The sequence below is a fragment of the Podarcis tiliguerta genome (genome assembly GCF_965153285.1).
Source record: "Podarcis tiliguerta genome assembly, chromosome: 8".
In the NCBI taxonomy this organism is placed as follows: Eukaryota; Metazoa; Chordata; class Lepidosauria; order Squamata; family Lacertidae; genus Podarcis; species Podarcis tiliguerta.
This window is the reverse complement of record NC_139541.1, coordinates 47,456,165-47,480,679: the sequence shown is the minus strand read 5'-3', so window position 1 is coordinate 47,480,679 and position 24,515 is coordinate 47,456,165. Positions and strand designations below refer to the sequence as shown.

Here is a 24,515-nt window from a genome sequence, read left to right as displayed (position 1 = left end):
ACCGTTTCTCCACCTTTCCTGTGCTGGGAGAAAGGTCTTCTCTGTACACATCCCACACAGCACCTGAAGGGATTAATCAGCAGCAGCGCTGAGTGAGTCATTCGCCGCTATCCCCAAGGTCAGTACAGTACTGCATTTTGCACCACATGGGAATATAGCAGCCATTCGTTTGTATGGGATAAAGCAAAGAGATGCAACCCGAGGACATACTGGGTTGGTTATGGTAACGCTGACTTCATGCCCTTGCTGATTCTGCTCTTGCTCCCTATTCAGGATGCCCCAGACTCTGACTGAAATTCATTTACTTTTAATTAATTCACTGCTGTATCTACATCAGTGACCAAAGGAAGAATGACTGCTGGGAGGAGAGCGGAGACAAAAAACGCCATGGTGCACCTGTAGCAGCAAAACCGGACGCCTTCATCTGCTATATCTGCAATAAAACACGTCTCTCTCATTTCATTCTCTCCTTGTCACAGCAGGCGCTGTAATTCTCCAACGGTTTGACTTCACCCCCGAAGGCGCACTCTTCCATTGTCACCCAAGAGAGACGGATGCCATCATCATCATCATCCTCATCATCAACTACAACCTGCAGCAGTGCTAATAAGAGTAGCTTCGCAGACAGGGATTTGGGGAAGGCAGGGTTCAATTCAGTTCACATTTAAAGAAAAACTTACTTAAGACACATTTAAAGACAAACCTACACCGAAAACAATACATAAACCAAAATGCAGCCAACATTAAAAATGTGTACTTCTCCAAATTTTGCAATGCTATAGAATCCAGACACATAGTATGTACAAAAGTGTACATACTAGGCTAAAGTGTGCCTAAAAATGCATATGCGGGTGAAAACGGTGTTGAAATTCCTAATAAGAGGAGAAATTGCTTTGGAAAGTATATACAAAAATGTCTGTAACAGGATAAATTTGGACTAAAATGCAGATTAATTTTCATGAGGGCTTAAAAAAATAATCCACAAACTGATAGAGAAGTTCTGAACATTCAGAAAATCAGAAAGAGAGAGAAACCGCAATCAACATATTCATATGTACCTATTTGAAGGTTATATGTTAAAAAAAAAAAAAGTGGGGGGAGAGGCAGGAACCAGTGATTCATGTTTGCTCTTTCAGTGGTTCTGTTTTAATGTTCAAAACTCCATGAGTTGTACCTGCTTCAGAAGCGCACAAATTATCTGAAAGGGAAGATGCTCCCCTTCCCCCATTTATTTCATAGACAGAAGCCCCTCCACCAAGTGGATAACTCATCACATGTTTATCAGAGTCCAACAAAGGCATGGGCCCTATATCGTGGTTAAAATAATCTTCCCTGTGTTTTCACCTAAACATTTCAACAAGTATTGTTAACCCTATCATCTATCTATCTATCATTTATCTATCATCTATCTATCTATCTATCTATCTATCATCTATCTATCTATCTATCTATCTATCTATCTATCTATCATCTATCTATCTATCATCTATCTATATCTATCATCTATCTATCTATATCTATCTATCTATCTATCTATCTATCATCTATCTATCTATCTATCTATCTATCTATCTATCTATCTATCTATCATCTATCATCTATCTATCTATCTATCTATCTATCTATCTATCTATCATCTCTCTCTCTCTCTCTCTCTCTCTCTCTCTATCTATCATTTGTCTGTCGGTCTATCTGAGACAGATAGATTTTTGGGGGGAGGGAGGGAGAACAAACATTCTTCTCAAGCATGAGAAGTGTAAAGAAAGCTAGTCCAATTTTGGTCCTGTAGAGCTGATTTATTAGGCCATTTGGGGCTGCAGCAGAGAGGGAATCCATAGAATTGCTCCCTTCTCTGTTCTGCTGATGTTTGCCTCTTTCAATGGAATGTCCTGGATTCTGCTGGTGGAGAGGCTCTAGTACTGTGGAGGTCCCCCACTCCATCTGCCACAACCCAGTTATGTAGCTTCTTCACAGTAATATCAGCAACTTAAATATATTTTCTTATCAACGGGACAATGGAAATAGATTTTCCGTGCCCTAATGGTAGCCAAGAGGAATTGGAAAAATAAAGGTATGATACCCTTCAATGAATGGACTGACAATATGACATCACTCACACTTTATGAACGGACGGCTTACAGGCACAGACTCTGTATGGATAAATACAATAACATAAGGAATGAGTGTATACAAATAGTAGTAGGCTACTAACATTTACATAAGCACTAGGACCATAACACTATAACAATGTATACAAGAATGTATGGGAATATTGTATATTGCTTTTGCTTGTGTGTGTGTGTGTTTTCACTTTTATATGTATCTTTGTTGTTGTTTGTCCTGCATCACTTTATTTCTTTTAATTGAAATCAACTTAATAAAACATAAATATTTTTAAAACTTAAATATCTTTTCATGGGGTAGTGATGTGTTTGGTACACATAGACATCTCCCTGCCCCTTTGCAAGTAGCAGTATTTTCTGAAACACAGGATAACTGTGCAAGATTCTGTTCCATACGGTACACACGATAAGCAATTGACCACTTTACATTAAAAATCAATCTATGATTAAAACAGATTGTCTGGGAAAGAAGGGGAGGCGGAGAAAATAAAGGACCTTTCAGAATTAATCGGGTCTTGCCACTACTGAATTCTGCTCCAGAAATTCTAGCGGCTGTTCCAAAATTTGCTGTGCTTTTGCCAATGGTAAGTTATTATGGAACAAGCATACTGTGCATATGTGAAAATGACTGTTTATATAGCTTTAAGCTACAAAAGCCATGGTGGAGCGAGGCAGCAAGCAAATCACATGTGCCCAAAAGGACTCAGGATATCATTTATTTAACAAACTGATGCGTGGCTACAACCTGCTAAAACGTGAGCAGATATAATTGTGCCCACCCAAAACTGAAAGATTTGAAATTGGGACTGCAAAAGGCAGTTCCTCCCACTGTTTTCACTTCCGCAATCCATCGCAGCCCTAGCTTTGATCTTGGTGAGATGCATTTCGCAGAGATCTTCATTTCTGTTTTAAGCCTGGTTGTGAGATCGTCAAGCACCTCTATTCACAGAGGCCGTATTTAACTTTAATAGGGCTTTGTTGATGAAGAGCTTTTAAGGTTGAACTGTTCATTATCCTTTACATGCTAGAGCAGAGCACAATGTGGAGAATGCATAAGGATATCCCAAGTCAACAAGGGTTTTTAATGAGTGTCAATAAACAATGCTGGAATTTACTACTTATGAGTGTATATACTAATTCTGTTTGTCATCAAAATCACTAAGGTCTCTGTATCAACATGCTTAACAGCTGCCTGAATTGTAAAAATTAAACTGTGGAAGGTTATGCCCTCCTCCTATCACTTATTTATCTATTATACGTACGACAACTTTCCTTACATACACTCCTAGGAGCCAGTCGCTCATCCAGGCACTGACCAGGGACACAATTTGCTTAGCTTCAACTATCTTATGACATCACATTCTCCAGGATCACTTGCTTAATTATTGGCTTGCTTAATTAATGGCTTAAGTGTGCAATGCTGGTGCTGGTTGCTGCCAAGCGGGGCTTAAGGGAGCTAGGGGGTCACTGTTGGGGCCGCTAGCCAAGGTAGATGTGGGGACAGAAAAACTGTTGTACAGGCTTCCTGAGCTCCCAGATGGAGCCTGATGCTGTCACATGACAGCAGTAGATAGCCTGTGACGACTCAGCTCCTCCCTGCCCATTCTGGGGCCTTTTTACTGACTGCAGTCAGTAGTAACCACCAGCAGTATTTAAAGGATTGCAGTATTTCCATGGGATGAAAACAGAGTGTTCAAACGCTCTGACGGATATCATTGACAAGTATTTCATTTGGGTTTTATGGGGATACTTAATGTCATCAGTAGTTTCATTTGATTTGTTCAATGACACTGGGCATGATCCACCCCAAAGAAAGCACCTTCAATTTCCTCTCTTTTCAGTAAGGTTTCAATAAGGGTGTTGAGTAGGGGCTTCCACTGAAATCGGTGCGATTCAAAAGCTCTTAGCTTTACCGTCATCTATGTTCTAGATTCAAGTCTTCCCACTCTCGTGATAATTATACATTCAAAACCACACCACAAATGCACGTAAGAGAAGTAAAAGCACTCTTAAGGTAATCCTGAGATACAAACAAGTAAAAAAACACATTAAAAATTTGCAGGAAAATTTAAGAGCGGAAAGACACCCAAAACAGCCCAAAAATATATCAATGACAAAAATTGAGAAGGAAAACAACTGTCAGGTTGGATAGAAGAACAGAACATAGTGGCTGGAGCAGGATGACACACACACGCGCGCGCGCGCGCGCTAGAAAGAACCATCCCATTGCCTGGACAGGTGACTTCCTGGTTCACATTGAGAAGCTATTTTTAATTTTCCCGTAGGACAAAAGAGAGAGATTGCACAGAGAAACTGAAGAATGGAGAAACTAAAAAAATGATACCGTAGCTGGGACTGGGCACAATTCCTTCTACTCTGCCCCTCGCCAAGAAACTGAAAATGGAGGGGGAAACCCAAAGACATAGCAATTATTTCCTAAATGTAAATTAGTGAGAACTTCCAATAGTGCCCCCTTCCAATAGCTATCGATAGCAAGAGATCTGTTACACTTATGAATGATTTCCAGTTTAGCTGAACAGCAGTTTCCTGACCAAAGCACCCCCAAATCAAAGAGGTGTACTTCCGTTGGTGCAAGTTCTTGTGTTAAGGCATTGTGCAGATCCAACCCTGAGACTTCCAAATGGTTGGTATATAAACACTTAAGTCTGCATTTTCCTGATTCTCTGTTTCTTACACTGAAACAGTGCGAACTCTGACACATTAGGGCACTGCCATGTGAGAAGTCAACATCGCTTCTGCAAGAGCTCACAGAACAACCCTAATGTGTTTTCTCCTTCCGCTCACAATTCTTTGGAACTAAGCCCTAGTTTTTTTAAATGCCTACAGGTTAGTTCACACAATGCCTTTCCTGACCATGTGAACAATCCACATTCCCATCAACCCTGCATTTCTGCAAATAAATGTAATGCATGGTCCTGGATAGGGAAACATATGATCATTGCTATGATTCTGCCCTCTCTGGCAGCTGCAGTCACAGAAATTTCGACGAGTCATATTTATCATTAGACATTTACTTTTTCCCACACAAGTGCATAACAGGAGAAGACATTTGACTGCTTGTGTTGACAAAAAATATATATGTATTTTTGAATCAGCCCATTGTTCCTTTAACAACCATTTGGAGCAACTGTAGAAACGCTTTCTCATATTCCTAGGAAAAACTTAGGGATCAGCTCTTTTATTGAAACAAAACGCTGAAAATAAAACTGGGCTTTTGCTCAAACTGTACATGTAGGGGGAAAAACACAGACTGCTGTGTTAAAAACACAGTGTAAGGAACTTTCCGATGGTGAAATTTATACTGCTCTCTTTTTCTTTTGCTCTGTCTGCCCAGGGTTCTGTGCGGGAATTTCATAAATTGGTGCCTTTCATAGAATCATAGAGCTGGAATGGACCATTGCAGCAGCCAGCATCCCTTACCATAGACTGCCCAACCTCTGCTGAAATACTCCCAGAGAATGAGAGCCCAGCGCCTCCTGTGGCAGAGCTTGCTCCAGTGTAAAACCACTCTTACTATTAAGGAGGCCACAATTCTGCTTTGCATGCAGAAGGTCCCAGATTCAAGCCTCTGGATCTCCAGGGAGGGCTCAGAGAAAACCCCTGCTTATGTCTTTGCTGCTTGGAATCTCGTTGGCCATTATGGGGAAAAGGATGCTGGAATAAATGGACCTTTGGACTGAATAGCAAGGCTGGTTTCAGGTTAGAACCAGTTTTCTAGAGTTAGAACAACTCCAAGTCTGATAGGCAAGAAGTTGTGGTCTGTGTGGGGCTCCTGAATTTGGGCTGTAATGAATAATTTCTTTTTTCAGTTTGTTTGGTCCATGAATAAATTAGTTTTAGAAATAGTTTCCTCACACCAAGCCCTACCCATCAAAACTCTTTGACTGTAAGTCAGAATACGCACATTTATCCAATCTGGTTTTATCCTAGTGCTTTCCCCACCTGTTACTTAAATGCCATTTTATCCCACCTTCTCTTTACTTCTGGTTTAGTTACATAGGCAACTCTAGCCAACCATATTGGTGAATAAGATGACATCATTACTCAGTATGACCAATGAGATATGGAATTGACAATGTTAAGTGAGGGCAAATGAAATCAGCTGAGAATGAGGGTACTGATTCAGTGATTTGGCTACATGAGGAAATGAATCCAAATGAGAGACAGATTGACAGACAGTAATACAAATCAAGTGGCAGACAGTCACAAAGGAATTGCCAAGAAATAGTTGAAGGGGGAGCAGTGCTGAAAATGTCTGCAAAATACAGTAAAGAGTTTGGGGCTAACCAAACTCAGAACAAGCCTGCTATAATTGGCCCTGAAAATAACACTTAAATTAATAATATTGACTTAATTCCTTAATTGAACATTAGGTATCTTAATTAGACACCTAAGTTATGTTTTCTGCTTTCTGCAGGATTTAAACTTGCTTTTTTAAAAAGGCCAATGGCTGGATTTCTAAGATGTGAAAACTCAGGACTGTATTTCAAGTTACCTAAGTAAACTCATTCTAAATGACAAATAGCAAATAGCTCACAATTTTTAAATTGTAGTACAGTAAACCACATTTCACATCTTCAGTATATATATATATATATATATATATATGAAATATAGATCAGGAAAACATAAAATGCTGTGACTAATTTGGCATTTTATATGTTTAAACTTACCATGCATTTTCATTAATTCTATACACAACTCTCAAAAGATGTAAACATGATATCATAAAGTCGGAAAGATTAAAAGCACGGGGCACAATCCATTCAACATCAAGCGCTATTGTGTTCCACTGATTTCAGCTGTGAAGTTAAGCGTGTGCTTAATTTCCCCCCCTTTTCAAATGAACGAGAACAATTTTAGTTGGAGAGTATGCAATAGCAGCACTTACTGGCACAGGCTCAAAAACTGGATTTGTCCAACGTGTGCCATTTCTATTGAATGGAAGGGTAGACAGCACAACTTCACAAGTTCCACACCTATTAATGGAAGGGTAGCAGCTATTATCTACTACAAGTGTCATCTTCACATGCATTTAGGAACATGGGAAGCGGCCTTATAGGTAGTCAGACCATTGGTCCATCTAGGTCAGTACTATCTACCCTCACTGGCAGTAGCTCCCCAGAGTTCCAGGCAGGGTTTTCTCTCACTTCTAGCAGGAAAAGCTGAGAACAGAAGCAGGGACTTTCTTCAACCACTGAGCTACAGCCCTTCCCCACATTTGCTACATGACCATTGGATAGGGCATAGAAGGCAATACTTTGTTCTTTCAACAAAACCTCTAAGAGGAGATTTTTATCCCAGTTTGATCAATTTTTTATATATATATATATATATATATATATATGCAGGTTTTGGTGTCCTCGGGTGTCTTCCCGTGTAAAAGTTGGGGTGTCTAGGCGACGTTTCGACGAGGTCTCACTCGTCATCTTCAGGCTGGTGCTTTCGGCTTCTTGTTACTGGAACAGAGCAGGATCTCAGTGTTTGAGTTCCTATAAATACTGTTGAGGAGGTGTGGTGTATAGCCTCCAATGTTCTGGGCAGAGAGGAGGTTCCCAGGCTAGTGTGCCTTTTCTTCTTTTGTTCCTTAATTACTTGAGGGATATCTTGAGTGATTTCTTGAGTGATTTCCTGAATCCCACTTAGGTGGGTCATTAGGTGTGGATTAGTTGCTAAAGCCTTCGTGTCTTGAACTCTTGAACTTTGTGAAGAGTTTTTCTGAGAAGATGGCTGTACAGCACTTGGTTGTGCTCTGGCTACCTCCTCTCTGCCCAGAACATTGGAGGCTATACACCACACCTCCTCAACAGTATTTATAGGAACTCAAACACTGAGATCCTGCTCTGTTCCAGTAACAAGAAGCCGAAAGCACCAGCCTGAAGATGACGAGTGAGACCTCGTCGAAACGTCGCCTAGACACCCCAACTTTTACACGGGAAGACACCCGAGGACACCAAAACCTGCATTCCTGTACCCGTGAAAATCTACGAAAGCATATATATATATATATATATATATATATGCAGGTTTTGGTGTCCTCGGGTGTCTTCCCGTGTAAAAGTTGGGGTGTCTAGGCGACGTTTCGACGAGGTCTCACTCGTCATCTTCAGGCTGGTGCTTTCGGCTTCTTGTTACTGGAACAGAGCAGGATCTCAATGTTTGAGTTCCTATAAATACTGTTGAGGAGGTGTGGTGTATAGCCTCCAATGTTCTGGGCAGAGAGGAGGTTCCCAGGCTAGTGTGCCTTTTCTTCTTTTGTTCCTTAATTACTTGAGGGATATCTTGAGTGATTTCTTGAGTGATTTCCTGAATCCCACTTAGGTGGGTCATTAGGTGTGGATTAGTTGCTAAAGCCTTCGTGTCTTGAACTCTTGAACTTTGTGAAGAGTTTTTCTGAGAAGATGGCTGTACTGCACTTGGTTGTGCTCTGGCTTGGCTTCGTGTATAGGGGCGAGCTGTGGTTTTGTGGCCTGTGCCAGCCAGATCTGTGTAGGGATTGCAGGGGAGTGCAGCATCCGGAGGTGCCACCCTGGTTTGGCTACTGGATGGTGTCTGTAGTTTATCTGTGGAGAGGGTCTGGGTTTGGGTCTGGTGTGGTTGATTGGTGATGGCGTTCTGTGTGCCTCTGGATCTGGTGTCAGATTTTGTGGGGAGGGCTAATTTCCAGATGTCTGGCAAGCGGGATGTGTCGTCACGCTTGTTCATGTTGTGAGGGTGTTTCTCTATCTCGATGGCTTCCATGATTATTCTCTTGTGGTGATGTTCCATGTTAAAGAGCAATTTGGAATCTGCAAAATTAATTTCGTGTCCTGTTTCTTTCATGTGTTGGAAAAGAGAGGAAGTTTTTTCTTCTTTTTTGACGGCATTCTTGTGTTCTGCGATACGTGCATTTATTCGTCTGTTTGTTTGTCCAATGTACGTGGCTGGGCAGACTTTGCAGGGTATTTCATAGACCCCTTGGTTTTCCAACTGAATTTTATCCTTGGGGTTTCTGAGGATATTGGCTATTTTTTGGTTGGTGCAAAAGGCTGTTTTGATATTGTGTTTATGGAGGATTTTGCTAATTTTATCTGTAGTGCCCTTGATATAAGGAAGGAGGGCTATGCCATTGTTTTCTTCTGTGTCTTGGTTTTTGGGGGGTGTTTCTTTTTGGATTAGCTTCGTAACCCTGTTTTGCTGGTATCCATTGGCAATTAACACATTTGAGAGATTCTGTAACTCAGTTGTCAAGTGGTCTTCGTCAGCCAGGCGTTTGGTTCTGGAGATGAGAGTCTTGGCTACGGAGTTTATTTGTGCAGGGTGGTGGTGTGATTGTGCATGTAAGTAGCGGTTGGTGTGTGTTTTTTTCCGGTAGATAGTGTGTCCTAGGGAGCCATCAGGTTTTTTGTAGATTAGGACGTCAAGGAAGGGAAGTTGGTTGTTGGCTTCTATTTCCATAGTGAATTGTATTTTGGGGTGTAGGCTGTTGAGATGTGTGAGGAAGCTATCCAGTTTTTCCTTACCGTGTGGCCAAATTACAAAGGTGTCGTCAACATATCTGAGCCAAAGTTTGGGTTTGTGTTCTGACTTGTCTAAAGCATTGGTTTCAAAGTGTTCCATGTACAGGTTAGCGATGACCGGTGAGAGGGGTGATCCCATAGGTGCTCCTTCTATCTGTTTGTATCTTTGTCCATTGTGGATGAAGTACGTGTTGGTTAGGCAGTGGTTGGTCAGGTCCAAGATGTATTCGGGGGGATTGTATTTGTTTTGAATGGCTGTCAAGGCTTCATTAATGGGCACTTGTGTGAAGAGAGATACAACATCGAAGCTCACAAGTAGGTCATTGGGTTGTAGGTTTTGCTTCTTTATTGTTTCTATGAACTGGAAGGAGTTTGGAACGTGTGAAGAGATGGATTCTGGATAGCTTCCTCACACATCTCAACAGCCTACACCCCAAAATACAATTCACTATGGAAATAGAAGCCAACAACCAACTTCCCTTCCTTGACGTCCTAATCTACAAAAAACCTGATGGCTCCCTAGGACACACTATCTACCGGAAAAAAACACACACCAACCGCTACTTACATGCACAATCACACCACCACCCTGCACAAATAAACTCCGTAGCCAAGACTCTCATCTCCAGAACCAAACGCCTGGCTGACGAAGACCACTTGACAACTGAGTTACAGAATCTCTCAAATGTGTTAATTGCCAATGGATACCAGCAAAACAGGGTTACGAAGCTAATCCAAAAAGAAACACCCCCCAAAAACCAAGACACAGAAGAAAACAATGGCATAGCCCTCCTTCCTTATATCAAGGGCACTACAGATAAAATTAGCAAAATCCTCCATAAACACAATATCAAAACAGCCTTTTGCACCAACCAAAAAATAGCCAATATCCTCAGAAACCCCAAGGATAAAATTCAGTTGGAAAACCAAGGGGTCTATGAAATACCCTGCAAAGTCTGCCCAGCCACGTACATTGGACAAACAAACAGACGAATAAATGCACGTATCGCAGAACACAAGAATGCCGTCAAAAAAGAAGAAAAAACTTCCTCTCTTTTCCAACACATGAAAGAAACAGGACACGAAATTAATTTTGCAGATTCCAAATTGCTCTTTAACATGGAACATCACCACAAGAGAATAATCATGGAAGCCATCGAGATAGAGAAACACCCTCACAACATGAACAAGCGTGACGACACATCCCGCTTGCCAGACATCTGGAAATTAGCCCTCCCCACAAAATCTGACACCAGATCCAGAGGCACACAGAACGCCATCACCAATCAACCACACCAGACCCAAACCCAGACCCTCTCCACAGATAAACTACAGACACCATCCAGTAGCCAAACCAGGGTGGCACCTCCGGATGCTGCACTCCCCTGCAATCCCTACACAGATCTGGCTGGCACAGGCCACAAAACCACAGCTCGCCCCTATACACGAAGCCAAGCCAGAGCACAACCAAGTGCAGTACAGCCATCTTCTCAGAAAAACTCTTCACAAAGTTCAAGAGTTCAAGACACGAAGGCTTTAGCAACTAATCCACACCTAATGACCCACCTAAGTGGGATTCAGGAAATCACTCAAGAAATCACTCAAGATATCCCTCAAGTAATTAAGGAACAAAAGAAGAAAAGGCACACTAGCCTGGGAACCTCCTCTCTGCCCAGAACATTGGAGGCTATACACCACACCTCCTCAACAGTATTTATAGGAACTCAAACATTGAGATCCTGCTCTGTTCCAGTAACAAGAAGCCGAAAGCACCAGCCTGAAGATGACGAGTGAGACCTCGTCGAAACGTCGCCTAGACACCCCAACTTTTACACGGGAAGACACCCGAGGACACCAAAACCTGCATTCCTGTACCCGTGAAAATCTACGAAAGCATATATATATATATATATACACACACATATACATACATATATATATATATCTATATATCTATATCTATATATACACATATATATATATATATGCAGTTGTTTTAACTGTTTTAAGACATTATTCCAAAGAATTTGTAAAAATTGTATTGTGAAATCATTTCCAGGAAGTGATTCATAAATGAAATAATAACCACTAGGTTCGAAATTGAGAAAGGAGTACGACAAGGCTGTATATTGTCTCCCTGCTTATTTAACTTATATGCAGAATTCATCATGCGAAAGGCTGGACTGGATGAAGCCCAAGCCGGAATTAAGATTGCTGGAAGAAATATCAACAACCTCAGATATGCAGATGACACAACCTTGATGACAGAAAGTGAGGAGGAATTAATCAACCTTTTATTGAGGGAGAAAGAGGAGAGCTCAAAATATGGTCTGAAGTTCAACATAAAAAAAAAACGAAGATCATGGCAACTGGTCCTATCACCTCCTGGCAAATAGAAGGGAAGAAATGGAGGCAGTCAGAGGTTTTACTTTCTTGGGCTCCATGATCACTGCAGATGGTGACAGGAGCCATGAAATTAAAAGACGCCTGCTTCTTGGGAGAAAAGCAATGACAAACCTAGACAGCATCTTAAAAAGCAGAGACATCACCTTGTCGACAAAGGTCCATATAGTTAAAGCTATGGTTTTCCCGTAGTGATGTATGGAAGTGAGAGCTGGACCATAAAGAAGGCTGATCGCCGAAGAATTGATGCTTTTGAATTATGGTGCTGGAGGAGACTCTTGAGAGTCCCATGGACTGCAAGAAGATCCAACCTATCCATTCTTAAGGAAATCAGCCCTGAATCCTCACTGGAAGGACAGATCATGAAGCTGAGGCTCCAATACTTTGGCCACCTCATAAGAAGGGAAGACTCCCTGGAAAAGACCCTGATATTGGGAAAGATTGAGGGCACAAGGAGAAGGGGATGACAGAGGATGAGATGGTTGGACGGTGTTCTCAAAGCTACCAGCATGAGTTTGACCAAACTGCGGGAGGCAGTGGAAGACAGGAGTGCCTGGCGTGCTCTGGTCCATGGGGTCATGAAGAGTTGGACACGACTAAACGACTAAACAACAACAAAACCCTATCTTGCGCCACCCTAATTCAATCTTGGCATCTCTTGCTATTTCTCCTCTTACTGATTTTCCTGAGAACTCATACATAGGCCACAAAAAGTCAACATGAATTATGAACTGCAGATGCTGAAAGTGCTCCATTTAGTCATGACTCTTTGATCACTGAGACCGCAATCGTAGGTAGCAAAGTAATTTTACAAACATTACAGATTACGGCTATGACAAAACTAATCATCATCATCATCATCATGACTATCATCTATACCACACTTCAGCAAAAACCTGTAAGCACAATCTCCAATATTAAACAGGGCATCATAAGGACATTATTAACCCAAAGGACATGTGAAAATATTTCTCCAGTATAGCATGTTAAAATAAAGATACCCAGCTACTTAAAACACAGAGTTTGATGTCGTCAGAGTGTCCCATCTTCCGTGGCCATGTTAGTTGTGACTAATGGGAGCTGTAGTTCAGCAGCATCTGGACAACCAAAGATTTCCGACACTTGCTATAAGCAAAGAGTTTGCCCAACATACAGGTGATGGTCTGATGTCATCCATCTGAAGATATGTTTTAGTTATGCTTGTGAACAATGGATGCAGGTGTTCTCCATTCTGCATATTACTTAATGTAAAAGCAACCATTGAGGGAAAAGGCAACCTAAAAACCAATAATCAGTAATATGCAAAGCTGCCTATCCACAATTCTGGTAGATCGTCAGACAGTGTAAAGGTACTTGCGATGTTAAGATGATTTTGGCTGAGTATCCTGTAACAGCAACATAGGAAGCTGCCTTATAGAGTCAGGCCATTAATCCATCCAGCTCAGTTTATACCAGAACTTGTCAACCTGGTCCCTTCCATGTCTTAGACTACAACTCCCATCAGCCCAGAGCTGATGAGAGCTGCTGCTGAAAACATCTCTAGATCATCTCTAGAGCATCAGGCTGGTAAAAGCTGGTCTACGGTGACTGGCAACAGCTGCCCAAGGTTTCATTTGGGGATTACTCCTGTCCCTGTCTCGAGATGTTAAGGGTTGAACCTGGAACTTCTGTCGGTAGAGCAGATACAACCATTCCCCAGAATGTTGTTCACTACAATAGTTTAATAGTGTTACTTGTAGAAATTCTGCTTGATATATTATTTGTATGTTCCATGAAGAATGTAAGATAATCAACAATCTATCTTCTCAGCCACAATCCTGAAGCGCACATATTTTCAGAATATTTCTGAAGAAAAGTAGGAATAGCAATAATGTCTATACGAATGCAATGCCAGCTTCATGGAGAAGGATGAATGCTTTCTTTTAGCACCCATGTGCGTATTCATGCTGAAATGTTTCCAGAGTATGAAATAAATGTAAACATTTGCAATAAAGTTCACACAGCACAAAACAAATATTTATATCAATAAACCAAGCAAGCACATTAAACCAAGCAAGTAATCAATAGGCAGAATTTCACCAACAATGGTGGAGTTGGAGAAGAGAGAAAACCGATGCAATAAGCTCCCTGGCAGGCTACAAACTCAAACCTATGCAAGCTTCAAGCAAAGCTAAAGGCATCAATATAAATCGGAGCAGACTTCTGAGTAGCTGATGTCACCTTGAGAGATTCTGTTTGCTCCAGAAGAAATCAAGTTGTACCACAAAGGGTCAAAACTTTAATTGCTCCTCAAGGGCACTCAGATGCTAAAGATGCATCCAGACTCTTCCATCCATATCTGAACACCTGTGCCTTTAAATCATCCATAAAACACCAACAAAAGATAAAGCAACTTGTAGCTATGCTTACTCCATAGAGAAAACAAATAAGGAGAGCAGGAGGTACAAAAATCCATTTGTTCCATTTCCCAACGTTTGTTGTCTGCCCTTCCTCTCAGAGTGCTCATCCTAATAATCCTCAAAGGTTGAGCACAAAGCTGTAATTCAAGACAAGCATCAAAACTTGATCCAGCAAAAGTTTGGCCTTCAAAGTTAAAAACCACCACATTAAAAATAACCATCAATACCACTAACTTAGCTTCATTGGTGCAAATAACTCTGGTTCAGCAGTCACTGCTTAAAAATCTGGTGTTACAAATGGCCTTTAAGCAGCACTAACGCGTATGAAGTCAGCATCGCTGGAGATAATTAATATACATTTCTTTATTCAGGCAATAGATATGATCTGGTAATTTGACTTCTGGAATTGCAGTTACATATTTCCCAAAGCCAACTAGGGAATGGTTCACCGACCTTCTTGGTGGAGCCTGACCAAGATCTACTGTGGGATACATGGTTTCCTGAATTGCAACCATTGTGTTTAATATTAGTTGTCACCTCTGCCACATATTATTTTTCCAAAGAAAGTATAATTTGTATGTCTTAGAGACCAGAGAGACTAGTAACATCAACAACTACCTTCAAAATATTACAGGCATTAACATACCACTCATACATTTTATTATAAACACATTATCAATATGGGAGTTCTAGGAAAAGAGGCTCCAAACTTCCAGTTGGGATTAATCACCATTAAGACTTTAACATTAATTTGAATTAGCTAATTAATCCATTGAATTGGTTAATTAATCAATTAATTGGCTGCAAACAAGTCTGCTAATTGTCTGAATAATCTTTATGTGGAGGGTGAGCATTATTTTTAAAAAGAGGGAATCTTCTAGGACATTCTATATTGCTCAAGTCAAGACTGTATTATGGAACATCTGCTGCCACTTCTTTGTGGTGTCTAAAACAGCTATCAGAACATAAGATGCCCCATAGGTAAACCCAATATCGGAACCGATTTAAATCTCAGGCATGTTATGTGTCAAACTCTAACAAATGGGTTTTATTATTTCCATACTTGTTCCGTTGGTAGCCTTGATGGTTGCTAGCTGTTGCTAGCTACACAATATCAATTTGCTTTATTTAGATTGGGGAAGGGCTGTAGCTTTGAGGTAGAGCACTTGTTTTCCATGTAGAAGATCTCAACTTCAATTTCCAACATCTCCAGGTAGGTCTGGGAGCATTCCCTTTCTGAAGCCCCGGAGAGCTATGGCCAGCCGGTGTTTTTCAACCTTGAATCTTCTAGTACTCCCATCACCCCCAGCCCACCTTAGCCAATGGTCAAGGGAGATGGTAGCTCAACCACATCTGGGAACACTGGTGTAGACAATAGTGAGCTAGATGGTGTCAACGACTGGTATGAATCAAAATAAAGCAACTCCCTATGGGTTGTATCCCATAGAGTAGACCCACCGAAATGAATGGACTGACTAACAGACCCTTCAGTTTCAATGGGTCAACTGAGTAGAACTTAGTTAGATACAACCCTGTGTCATCTGAGGTAGAGGTTTGGTGGAACTTTGGATGGAGAGGCTTTGGTACAAAGTGTAGTCCAGCCATTAAAATTCTGACATGGAGTGAGATCCAAAGATGGTCATCCAGAGTTTCCATTGGGTTGCCCATGCCCCAATTCAGCACCTCCGACCTCTGACCAACCAGATAGTTGGTGTGCTACTTCTTGCACTTACATCCTCTAGTCCAAAATCATGGGACAAACACAGGCAGCATCCTCTAGTCCACATGGAACAATCTAATAGGATCTACTCAAGTTAACATGGTGGGGAGAGGGCAAATCCCTCTCTCCTTTTGCACTTTAATGCTGTATGATAAACTAGTAAACCGGCACAGAATGAGTGACACTTTCTTCAGAAGACTTGATCAAAGCAATTCACTTGAAGACCTCCAGGCTAACCCAATGCAGGAACACCTGCCTCCCCAAAGACCTCCTCTCTCAAGACCCCACCAAACTTTGACAGCCCACCTCCCAACCCCAGCATCCTTGAGTGCACCCCCCCCAATATCCCCCAGCATGCACTGGTGCCCACCAGAGGCTCCAGCTCCTCCTCACCAAGCCCCTCCCCCGTGGCTTACATCCGCCCCCTGGGGGCAAGCCTGGGAAGCCCCCGAGAGAAAGAAAAACAGGCAGCGCCTCCCTCTTTGCCAAGACTTTGCGCCACCGCAAGCCGGGGCGCAACCCTCTCTCCTCTCTCCTTCCTGTTACCGGGTTGGGTTCCGAGGGCGGTGGAGGAGGAGGAGCAGTCCAGAGGACTTTACCTGGACTTTCCGCCCCGGGGGCTGTCCGGCTGGGGTGCCCCCTCCCCCTGGCCCGCTAACTCTCCTCTAAGGCCTACTCAGCTCATACCCCGTGGAAAGTGGCGGGGGGGGGGTCTCGAAAGAGAAAGCAGGGAGGGAGCGCTTCATCCATCCCTCCCGCCAGCAGCAGCAGCAGATCTGCCACCCCCCTCCGCCTCCTCTCCACCTTGGCCATTTCCTCTCAGTTCCTCCAGGAACTCCAGAGGGGGGGGGGAAGGAGACCCCCCCGGCGCCCCCCGAGAGAAAGACCCCGCGCGGAAAAGACGCCTTGGCCAAACAAGCCCCCGCAGCCTCCTTGGCCGGGGCGTCCCTCCTTCTCTCCCTCCCTCCTTCCTTCCTCCTTTCCTTCCTTCTCTTCCTCCCTGCCTGCTTGCCTGCCCGCCTCCTTTCGCCGGCTGCCCTCCGGCCAAGCCCCGGACAACCGCTCCGGCGCCGTACCTCGTAAAGGTCCCCCGAAGCCATGCTGGGCTGCGGGACTCGGGCGCCTCGCTCTCTCGCCGGGCTCCTGAGCTGCTCTCCCTCCGTGTGTGTGTGTTTTCTCTCTCCACCACTCGCTCTCCGAGCGGAGCGAAAAAACTGTGCTGTGCAGAATGACAGGCTGTGTGCGCAGAATCGGAGGCGAGGGGAGACGGCGGGCGGCAGGCGGGCGGGCGGGCTGGCGTAACCAGCAAGAGCGGCGGCGGCGGCAGCAGTGGCAGCCGTGGAGCGGCAAGAGAGCGGCGCTCTGCACGCGTGTGAAGGAGTCGTGTGTGTGTGTGTGTGTGTGTGTGTGTGCGCGCGTGTGCTTGCGCGCGGGTGTCTCTGCGCCTTCAGGAACTCCCCCCCCCCCCACCCTAGTGAAGCGGCACAAGGGCGGGGAGGACAAAAAAGGGAAGGCTGGTGATCCCTCCGCATGGCAAACCCCCCAACGAGCAAAAGTCCCTGCACCTTTTGCCGCCGCAGCTGCACACACGCTTGCCTGTTCCTCCAAAGAGACCCGCCAGAGGTCCTGGCTGACCAAGGGGAAAGGGCTCACAGGGTAGAGCATCTGCTTTGCACGCAGGTTCCATCCCCAGCCTCGTCTGAAACCCTGGAGAGCCACCTTGCCCATCACTGCTAGGCCATCTGAGCCAGAGGCCTGACTGTGTCATGTGACTTCCTACCTTCCAAAAGGAAGCCATCGCCATAATCTTAAGGACCAACTCAGATAAGATTTGTCTGGGGGGTTAGGGTTTTGACAGGTTCTTTGGTTTCCTCTCCTTCCAGTTGCCTCCCAGTCTCAAATTCAACCTGTCCCAAAGACATCCCATCCACCTGCTTATAGATGCAAGGGGTAGGGTGGGGGTAGAAACATCTTTTGGCAGCTTGGATGGGCCTCAGCAGACCAGCCATATACACAACACAACCTGCAACCCCAAGTGCATGTTGATCACTGTAATGTGTCACAATAAACCACGGTTGACGGATTGCTGTGAATGTGCTGATCACTTCCCCTGCTGCTTGCCACTAGTGAGCACAACCAACTACAGTCTTTAGTGTTACATCCAAACTGGAGATTGCAGTTGGTTTCACTAAAACCAACAAGCCACAAACAGAAAGCCAAGATCAGGGTTGGTTCGGAGCGAAACAAGTCACACTTTCCAGTTCAGAGGTAATGCTATGCCAAGCATCATGTTGTTTCCCACTTACTCCCTAGTAGGAAGCAGTGAAATTAATCCGCATTTTCACAGTAAAGCATTAGCCCTCTGATCTTGCCTGTTGATTCAGCACTTATGCCATAATACATTCAAGATGCCACAAGACCTTTTTCCCCCTTTTTACTGCAACAGGCTAACATGGCTACCACTCTAGACAGTTTTCCAATAGAATACATCACCAACATTTCATATAGCAGCTTTGTTGAGTCTTCACAACTACCTTCCTATCATTTCATGACTGCAACATTAGGTGATGGCAAGTTGCACGTGTGACTGAGTCATTGCCAATCAAATACCACAGGGGACAGAAATTTCATGCCACCTCATATCAGCACTGATGCTTTCCAGTGAAAGCAGTTCATGTATTTGGACATGTATTCATCAAGTAATGAGACATGGGGTGAAGACGTATCAACTTACCAAGTGGTAAATGTATGGGGAAGTTTGTTTCTTAAATATGTACTAGAGATGAAGGCAGCCGTGCAGACTGTGGTTGTCTTTGTAGTTTTCTGTGGTTGCTCTTGCTCCCCTCCTAGTTATTGGCTTATTCTGTTGCTAGGGGATGAAAACTCATTCCTCTACCATAGCTTAGTGGAAGAGCCACCTGCCCTGGAGGCAGAAAGTCCCAAGCATCTCCTGTTAGGGTTGGGAGAGACCCCCTGCCTGAAAACTCTGAAAGCTTCTGCCACTCAACAAAATATTTAGGTATGGGACCAGTGATATGATTCAGCATCTTCATACCTGGATCTTTATTTAGGAACGTAGATTGTTGGTATGTCTTTTCACAGTCTCAAAGGTTTACCCATTTTGATAATGGTGTGTGAAAATCTATAAAATATTTCCCCCTCTTCCCTTTCTCCTTGTGGAAAAAAATAAATAAAAATAAGGTTGTGTTGCTGTTAAGCCTGTGAGGTCCATCTACTGTGTCACTTTCAAGTGTTGGAAAGCATCTTGCATGCAATTTCATTCCTTTAAAACATGATCAATCATATATGCACTCCACTGGTGATTGGAGCCCATTTTGACTGATAGGGTAGAAGGGAGGGAGGCCAACAGTAGGTAGAGCCTGAGCCAATGACAGACAAGTTAAGGATAATGATTTAAGTTCCTGAAATGGGAATATTTATTTATATTAAATTACTGTGTACTTTAAACATAGTCCCCCCCTCAGGCAGTGGCTCTCATATGATTGGCTGACTGTTGAGTCACATGAGAGAGGCATTCCATTCTATTGTGACTGTTATTCCAGTAACTGTTGTTTTTAACTGCTTTCTCTTCTATGTGTGTGAGGGAGAATGGCTGCTAAGAGAGGCTGCTCAGGATACTGCTGAGGATGGTATGGTGTCAATATGATCTGTCTGATGTGAAACAGATAGCAGAAGATCCCTAAACATTAATAGGGAGAAACCTGTGCAGGACCTCTCAGTAAGCCCTGAGGTAGGTAAAACTTTGGTGCAAGTCTCAACACAATTTTGTTTGTAAGTCTAAGTAAGTAGACTTCAGACTACAGACTACAATTCAACCGAGAACGTACCCATGTTTGAATAAGCATGAGATTGTAAATATATTCTTAGTTATATGTTTATGAAAGTAAAGTTCTTTTGAATATAAAGATTCTGGACATTGTATAGTCTTTACAAAGAAACTATCAATCACCTAGAAGAGTTATTTAGCTTCCTAGCTGTAAGCTACTCTGCTACTTTGCATATCATCAAAATTTATTTTATATAGATAACACCATTTGCCCTGGTCGAGCAGCCTTTCACTGATACACATACATCACCCAGCTCACTCACCACACATGGAACCATAATGTTAGAGATATGACTATGGTTTACTGTTTTTAAAAAATCCAGCTCTCAGAACATAGTGTAGTATTCTGACCATTAAGGAACAAGTTTAGAACATTGCCTTCTTAGATACTGGAGCAAGATTCTCCTTGTACTTTTCAGTTCCTTTCAGTTTCTCAACCAGTATGTTCCCATAATGAGCACTCCCTTCCCTTCATACACAAATAAAGTGAGTAGGACTTTTATTTTCAAGGGGCAGAGTCCTTTTGGTGGTAACACCCGGACTTTGGAATTCCCTCCTTGGGCTGTGAGGCTTCATGTCTTCCCAAGTTCAAATGAATTTTGAAAACTCACATATTCAAATATAATATTAATGTTTGTCCTCTGCTGTTTTAGTATAAATATTTTATTAAGTTTTATAGTGTAATTACAGGACTGCTGACTGCATTTTCATTATGTTTCAGATAGTTTAAATTGCTTACTGAACTGTGGCTGCTTGCTTTGTTTTGTAAGGCAGATGTAGTTGAGTTGTAGCCAGTGTTAGTCACAGTCAAGGGTGGACCCATAGATATTAATACATTTAAGGTGGTCATGTCCATTAAATCCAGTGGGTCTACTCTGGGTATGACTAACATTGGATGCCATCCTTTAAATATAAATGTTGAACGAAAAGTGTTTTATAAATTGAAGTAATAATGATGCGTTGTTGTTGTTGTTGTTGTTGTTGTTGTTGTTGTTGTTAAACTTTATATCCCACTCTTCATCTCAAAGATGTCCAGGAGAGCAAACAAGCAAGCAATGAAATGATTTAAACACCTAAAAACAGTTCTAATACTCAAGGTTTGTTGGAAAAGAAAGGCCTTCAGTAGGCAGTGAAGAGACAACAAAGACAGTAAAGTAAAGGTAAAAGGACCCCTGACCATTAGGTCCAGTCGTGACCGACTCTGGGGTTGCGGCGCTCATCTCGCTTTATTGGCCGAGGGAGCCAGGGTACAGCTTCTGGGTCATGTGGCCAGCATGACTAAGCCGCTTCTGGCGAATCAGAGCCTCGCACGGAAACGCCGTTTACCTTCCCGCCGGAGCGGTACCTATTTATCTACTTGCACTTTGACATGCTTTTGAAGTGCTAAGTTGGCAGGAGCGGGGACCGAGCAACGGGAGCTCACCCCATCATGGGGATTCGAACCACCAACCTTCTGACTGGCAAGTCCTAGGCTCTGTGGTTTAACCCACAGCGCCACCCGCGTCCCAACAAAGTAGTTGTGAAGACACAAAACTCATTAACCAACAGAACAATCCTATGCATGTCTAGTCAGATGTAAATCCTATTGGCTCCAGTGGAAGGGAGCAAGGTAAAATAAAGATAGGTCTTTCCTACAAGACATTTCCAGTATTTTCTATCTCCTCTCCTGAGATGAGGATGATTTGGGTGCTGTGGATTGGGGTCTGTGGCTTTCTAGCCATAGGATTGCTTACCCAACATTGACACCTTAATAAAGTTGAATGAAGGCAACTGGTTTTGCCTAATCCTGCTCATTTCCATCTCTTCTCAACTCCTCTAAATTCGCATTAGTGCAATATGACATACTGAAAGTAGAAGCCTTGACAGGTGCCAAGGCTGTGTTAGGCTGACATTCTTTATATTTTGTCTCTGAACAGACCAAGTCTTCAGTTAAAACAAGAAACTTGAGAAACTCACAAGTGAAACTCACAAGTATCTATACTCATGTGGATAGGAAATGTTTTGTTCTGCATTAACTGCACAGTTTTGTAAATCTTTTGCTGTACAGTACTTGATAATACTATCAATAATGCAAATGGCACTCTGGAAATGGCACCATGCATTTTATTTTATTTTTAAGCTTACCATCTCTCAAAATTGTGGTCTCTATTAGAAGAGCAGAATCTACCAAGCATTCTGCATAGGCAACTGAACACGGAAAAGTTATTAGAGTTGTTTTATTGCTAAGAGCTGAGTAAACACCTTTAATTCTTATTGCTCTGTTTTCTACTCCAGTATGCCTTTTATTTATTTAATCATAAAACTATGGTTCAATAGCTATTTTGTCTTGGCTGTTGCTGGAGCCACGATCCAATAAATTAATCCAGGACACATCTGGGGACAGATATTTAGAAATGTGTTGGGATGTGTTTGACGTTATGGATCATCCAGCAGCCAGAAAATTGGGACTCCATGACCCCCGTTCAATACGTATTTTCTTTTCCTCTCTCCCTTATTTTTCAAATTTAAATTACACAGAAGAAAGAAAGAAAACCAAGCAAAAACAAGAAGATAAATTATACAATCTTATATTGCCAGTTTGCAGTAACACAGTCCTCATTCTGAGCATTGCAGTGCAAAACAAATGGATTGCATTTCTCATAAAACCTATCCATAGATCATCCTGCTACTCTAACTTGAACATAAAGAGATCAGCTCGTTCATTACAGCTCTGTGAAATAGTTTGGCTAAACATTCCTCCCAACTCTATTACCCCCAGTGTTTTGCTGGTGACATCCTTGAAGACATATTAGAGTGGCGCATCTTAGGGTCCCTCCACACACCCTTTTTATTCATTATGATTTGGGCTTATGATGGTGTCAGGTGGCTAGACACGATCCTGCTTGCAACACTGTTTGGCTCTGCAAAGGTTCCAGGTCAGGCAAACTGCTTTGCTTCCGGTCATTGCATGCCCTGTAACCTCCTGCTCAAATCCCGTATCCTTTTCTATCACAAATGTTCCGGTTTATTTTTTGTCTCGTGTTTGTTGTGCTATGCTATAAGAGTGCCCCTCCCGATGGCAATAATGCAGTAACATTGGGGAAGCATCACAGAACAGCTAATAAAATAGAATGATGTGTGTATGGTCCAGTATAAATTCATCACTAGTGCACTATATTGTGTCAATGACAGGTTGCAGAATACACCTAAAAACTAATAAGCAGCGCTCTGGAGGGGCCCTTAAATTGTGGCGCCTAGTGCACATTCAAGTATCCCTTCCCCCCCATTGACCTTGGGCCAGTCACTGCCTCTCAGCCCAACCTGCCTCACAGGGTGGTTGTGGCGATTAAATGAAGAGGGGAAGAACAATGTATGGTGCCTTGAGCTCCTTGGAGGAAAAGTTGGGATATAAATGCCATAAGTAAGTAAGTAAAGTAAATAAGTAAATACTTCCCATAATTTCTTCAGCCATCTTTACAAGTTAACCTTGATGAGTAGACAATGGGCATATCCAATCTGTTAGTATTTTACAGGAAGGATTCAAAATTTAGGTTTGCTCCATAAAGTGGATTTAAAGTGCTCGGTCTCTGTAGTGCAACAAAATGCACTTCAAAAAGAATCAGAGTTTGTGCAGCAAGGACAATGATGGGGAAATGCACTGAAAAGTAGGATGAACAAGTTAATAATGGGAAGATGCTTGAGCACCCTAGACAGGATGAATGCCCATTGCTGTATAACTTCCTGACAAATTGGAGCAAATGCTCAGTGTTTTTGACTGTACGAGTTGTTGACCCACTGTTTATGTCTTGGAATACTGCCGTATTGCCCCTTTTGTTCAAATTTCTTCTGATAATTTTTATGGATATCTTTCATCTCCTTACCTTTTACCTGACCGTGCTCAGTTGGTTCCCCCACCTTTTGTTGAATTTGTTGGAATACTCTGCTAGTCTTGTTTGTTATCGATTTAATAGAATAATAATAAATCAATTATTAAAAGACCACTGGTGACTCAGAGACATATTAATTATCAAGCAAATCAGGATAAAGGCTCAATAAACAGGTCACATAATAGAGCCTTGCATACATGGAGGGAGAGGGGGACTATGTCTGTTAGCCCTGCCCCTGATTTCGCACACCCACTGGATTCATCTCACAGTCACTACAAGGTTTAGATGTGCGATGTGATGAAAACCTGGATCTTGACACCCCATAGATTTCTCCCAGATATTAACTGCTGTGGCAATCAGGCAGTAGGTTAAATGCAAAGTTGCCCTCCTGCAGATAGTAGGATTTTTCCAGTAGGACTCCATCTCTCTTCAGTCACAGCCAACATGGTCTATGGACAGCACTGGGGGTGGGGGTGCAGTCAACATCTGGAGGGACACAAGTTCTCCATCTCTGCTCTAGAGAGCATTAATGGAATTGACAAGTGATCCAGTTTACCACATCCTCAAACATTTGACCCAGTCCAACTTAGTATGCTAAGCACTATACCACTTCTGCTCTTATGACTGATATTAGGAA

General features: G+C 42.7%; 1 protein-coding gene and 1 long non-coding RNA gene across 2 annotated transcripts in view; one reads left to right on the top strand and one right to left on the bottom strand.

Moving 5' to 3' along the window:
• CDYL2 (chromodomain Y like 2) overlaps positions 1-17,551 on the bottom strand; it is a 67,143-nt gene extending 49,592 nt beyond the window's left edge. Inside the window, exon 1 of the mRNA XM_083452623.1 lies at positions 17,242-17,551. Within this exon, the coding sequence (XP_083308749.1) occupies positions 17,242-17,265 (24 nt within the window). The 5' untranslated portion in view covers positions 17,266-17,551. The remainder of the gene's footprint in view (positions 1-17,241) is intronic.
• Positions 17,552-19,730: 2,179 nt separating this feature from the next.
• Positions 19,731-23,992, top strand: LOC310683106. The gene is made up of 3 exons (XR_014514284.1): positions 19,731-19,916; positions 21,041-21,172; positions 21,929-23,992. It is a non-coding gene; the product is annotated as an uncharacterized lncRNA (long non-coding RNA).
• The last annotated feature ends 523 nt before the right edge of the window (positions 23,993-24,515 follow it).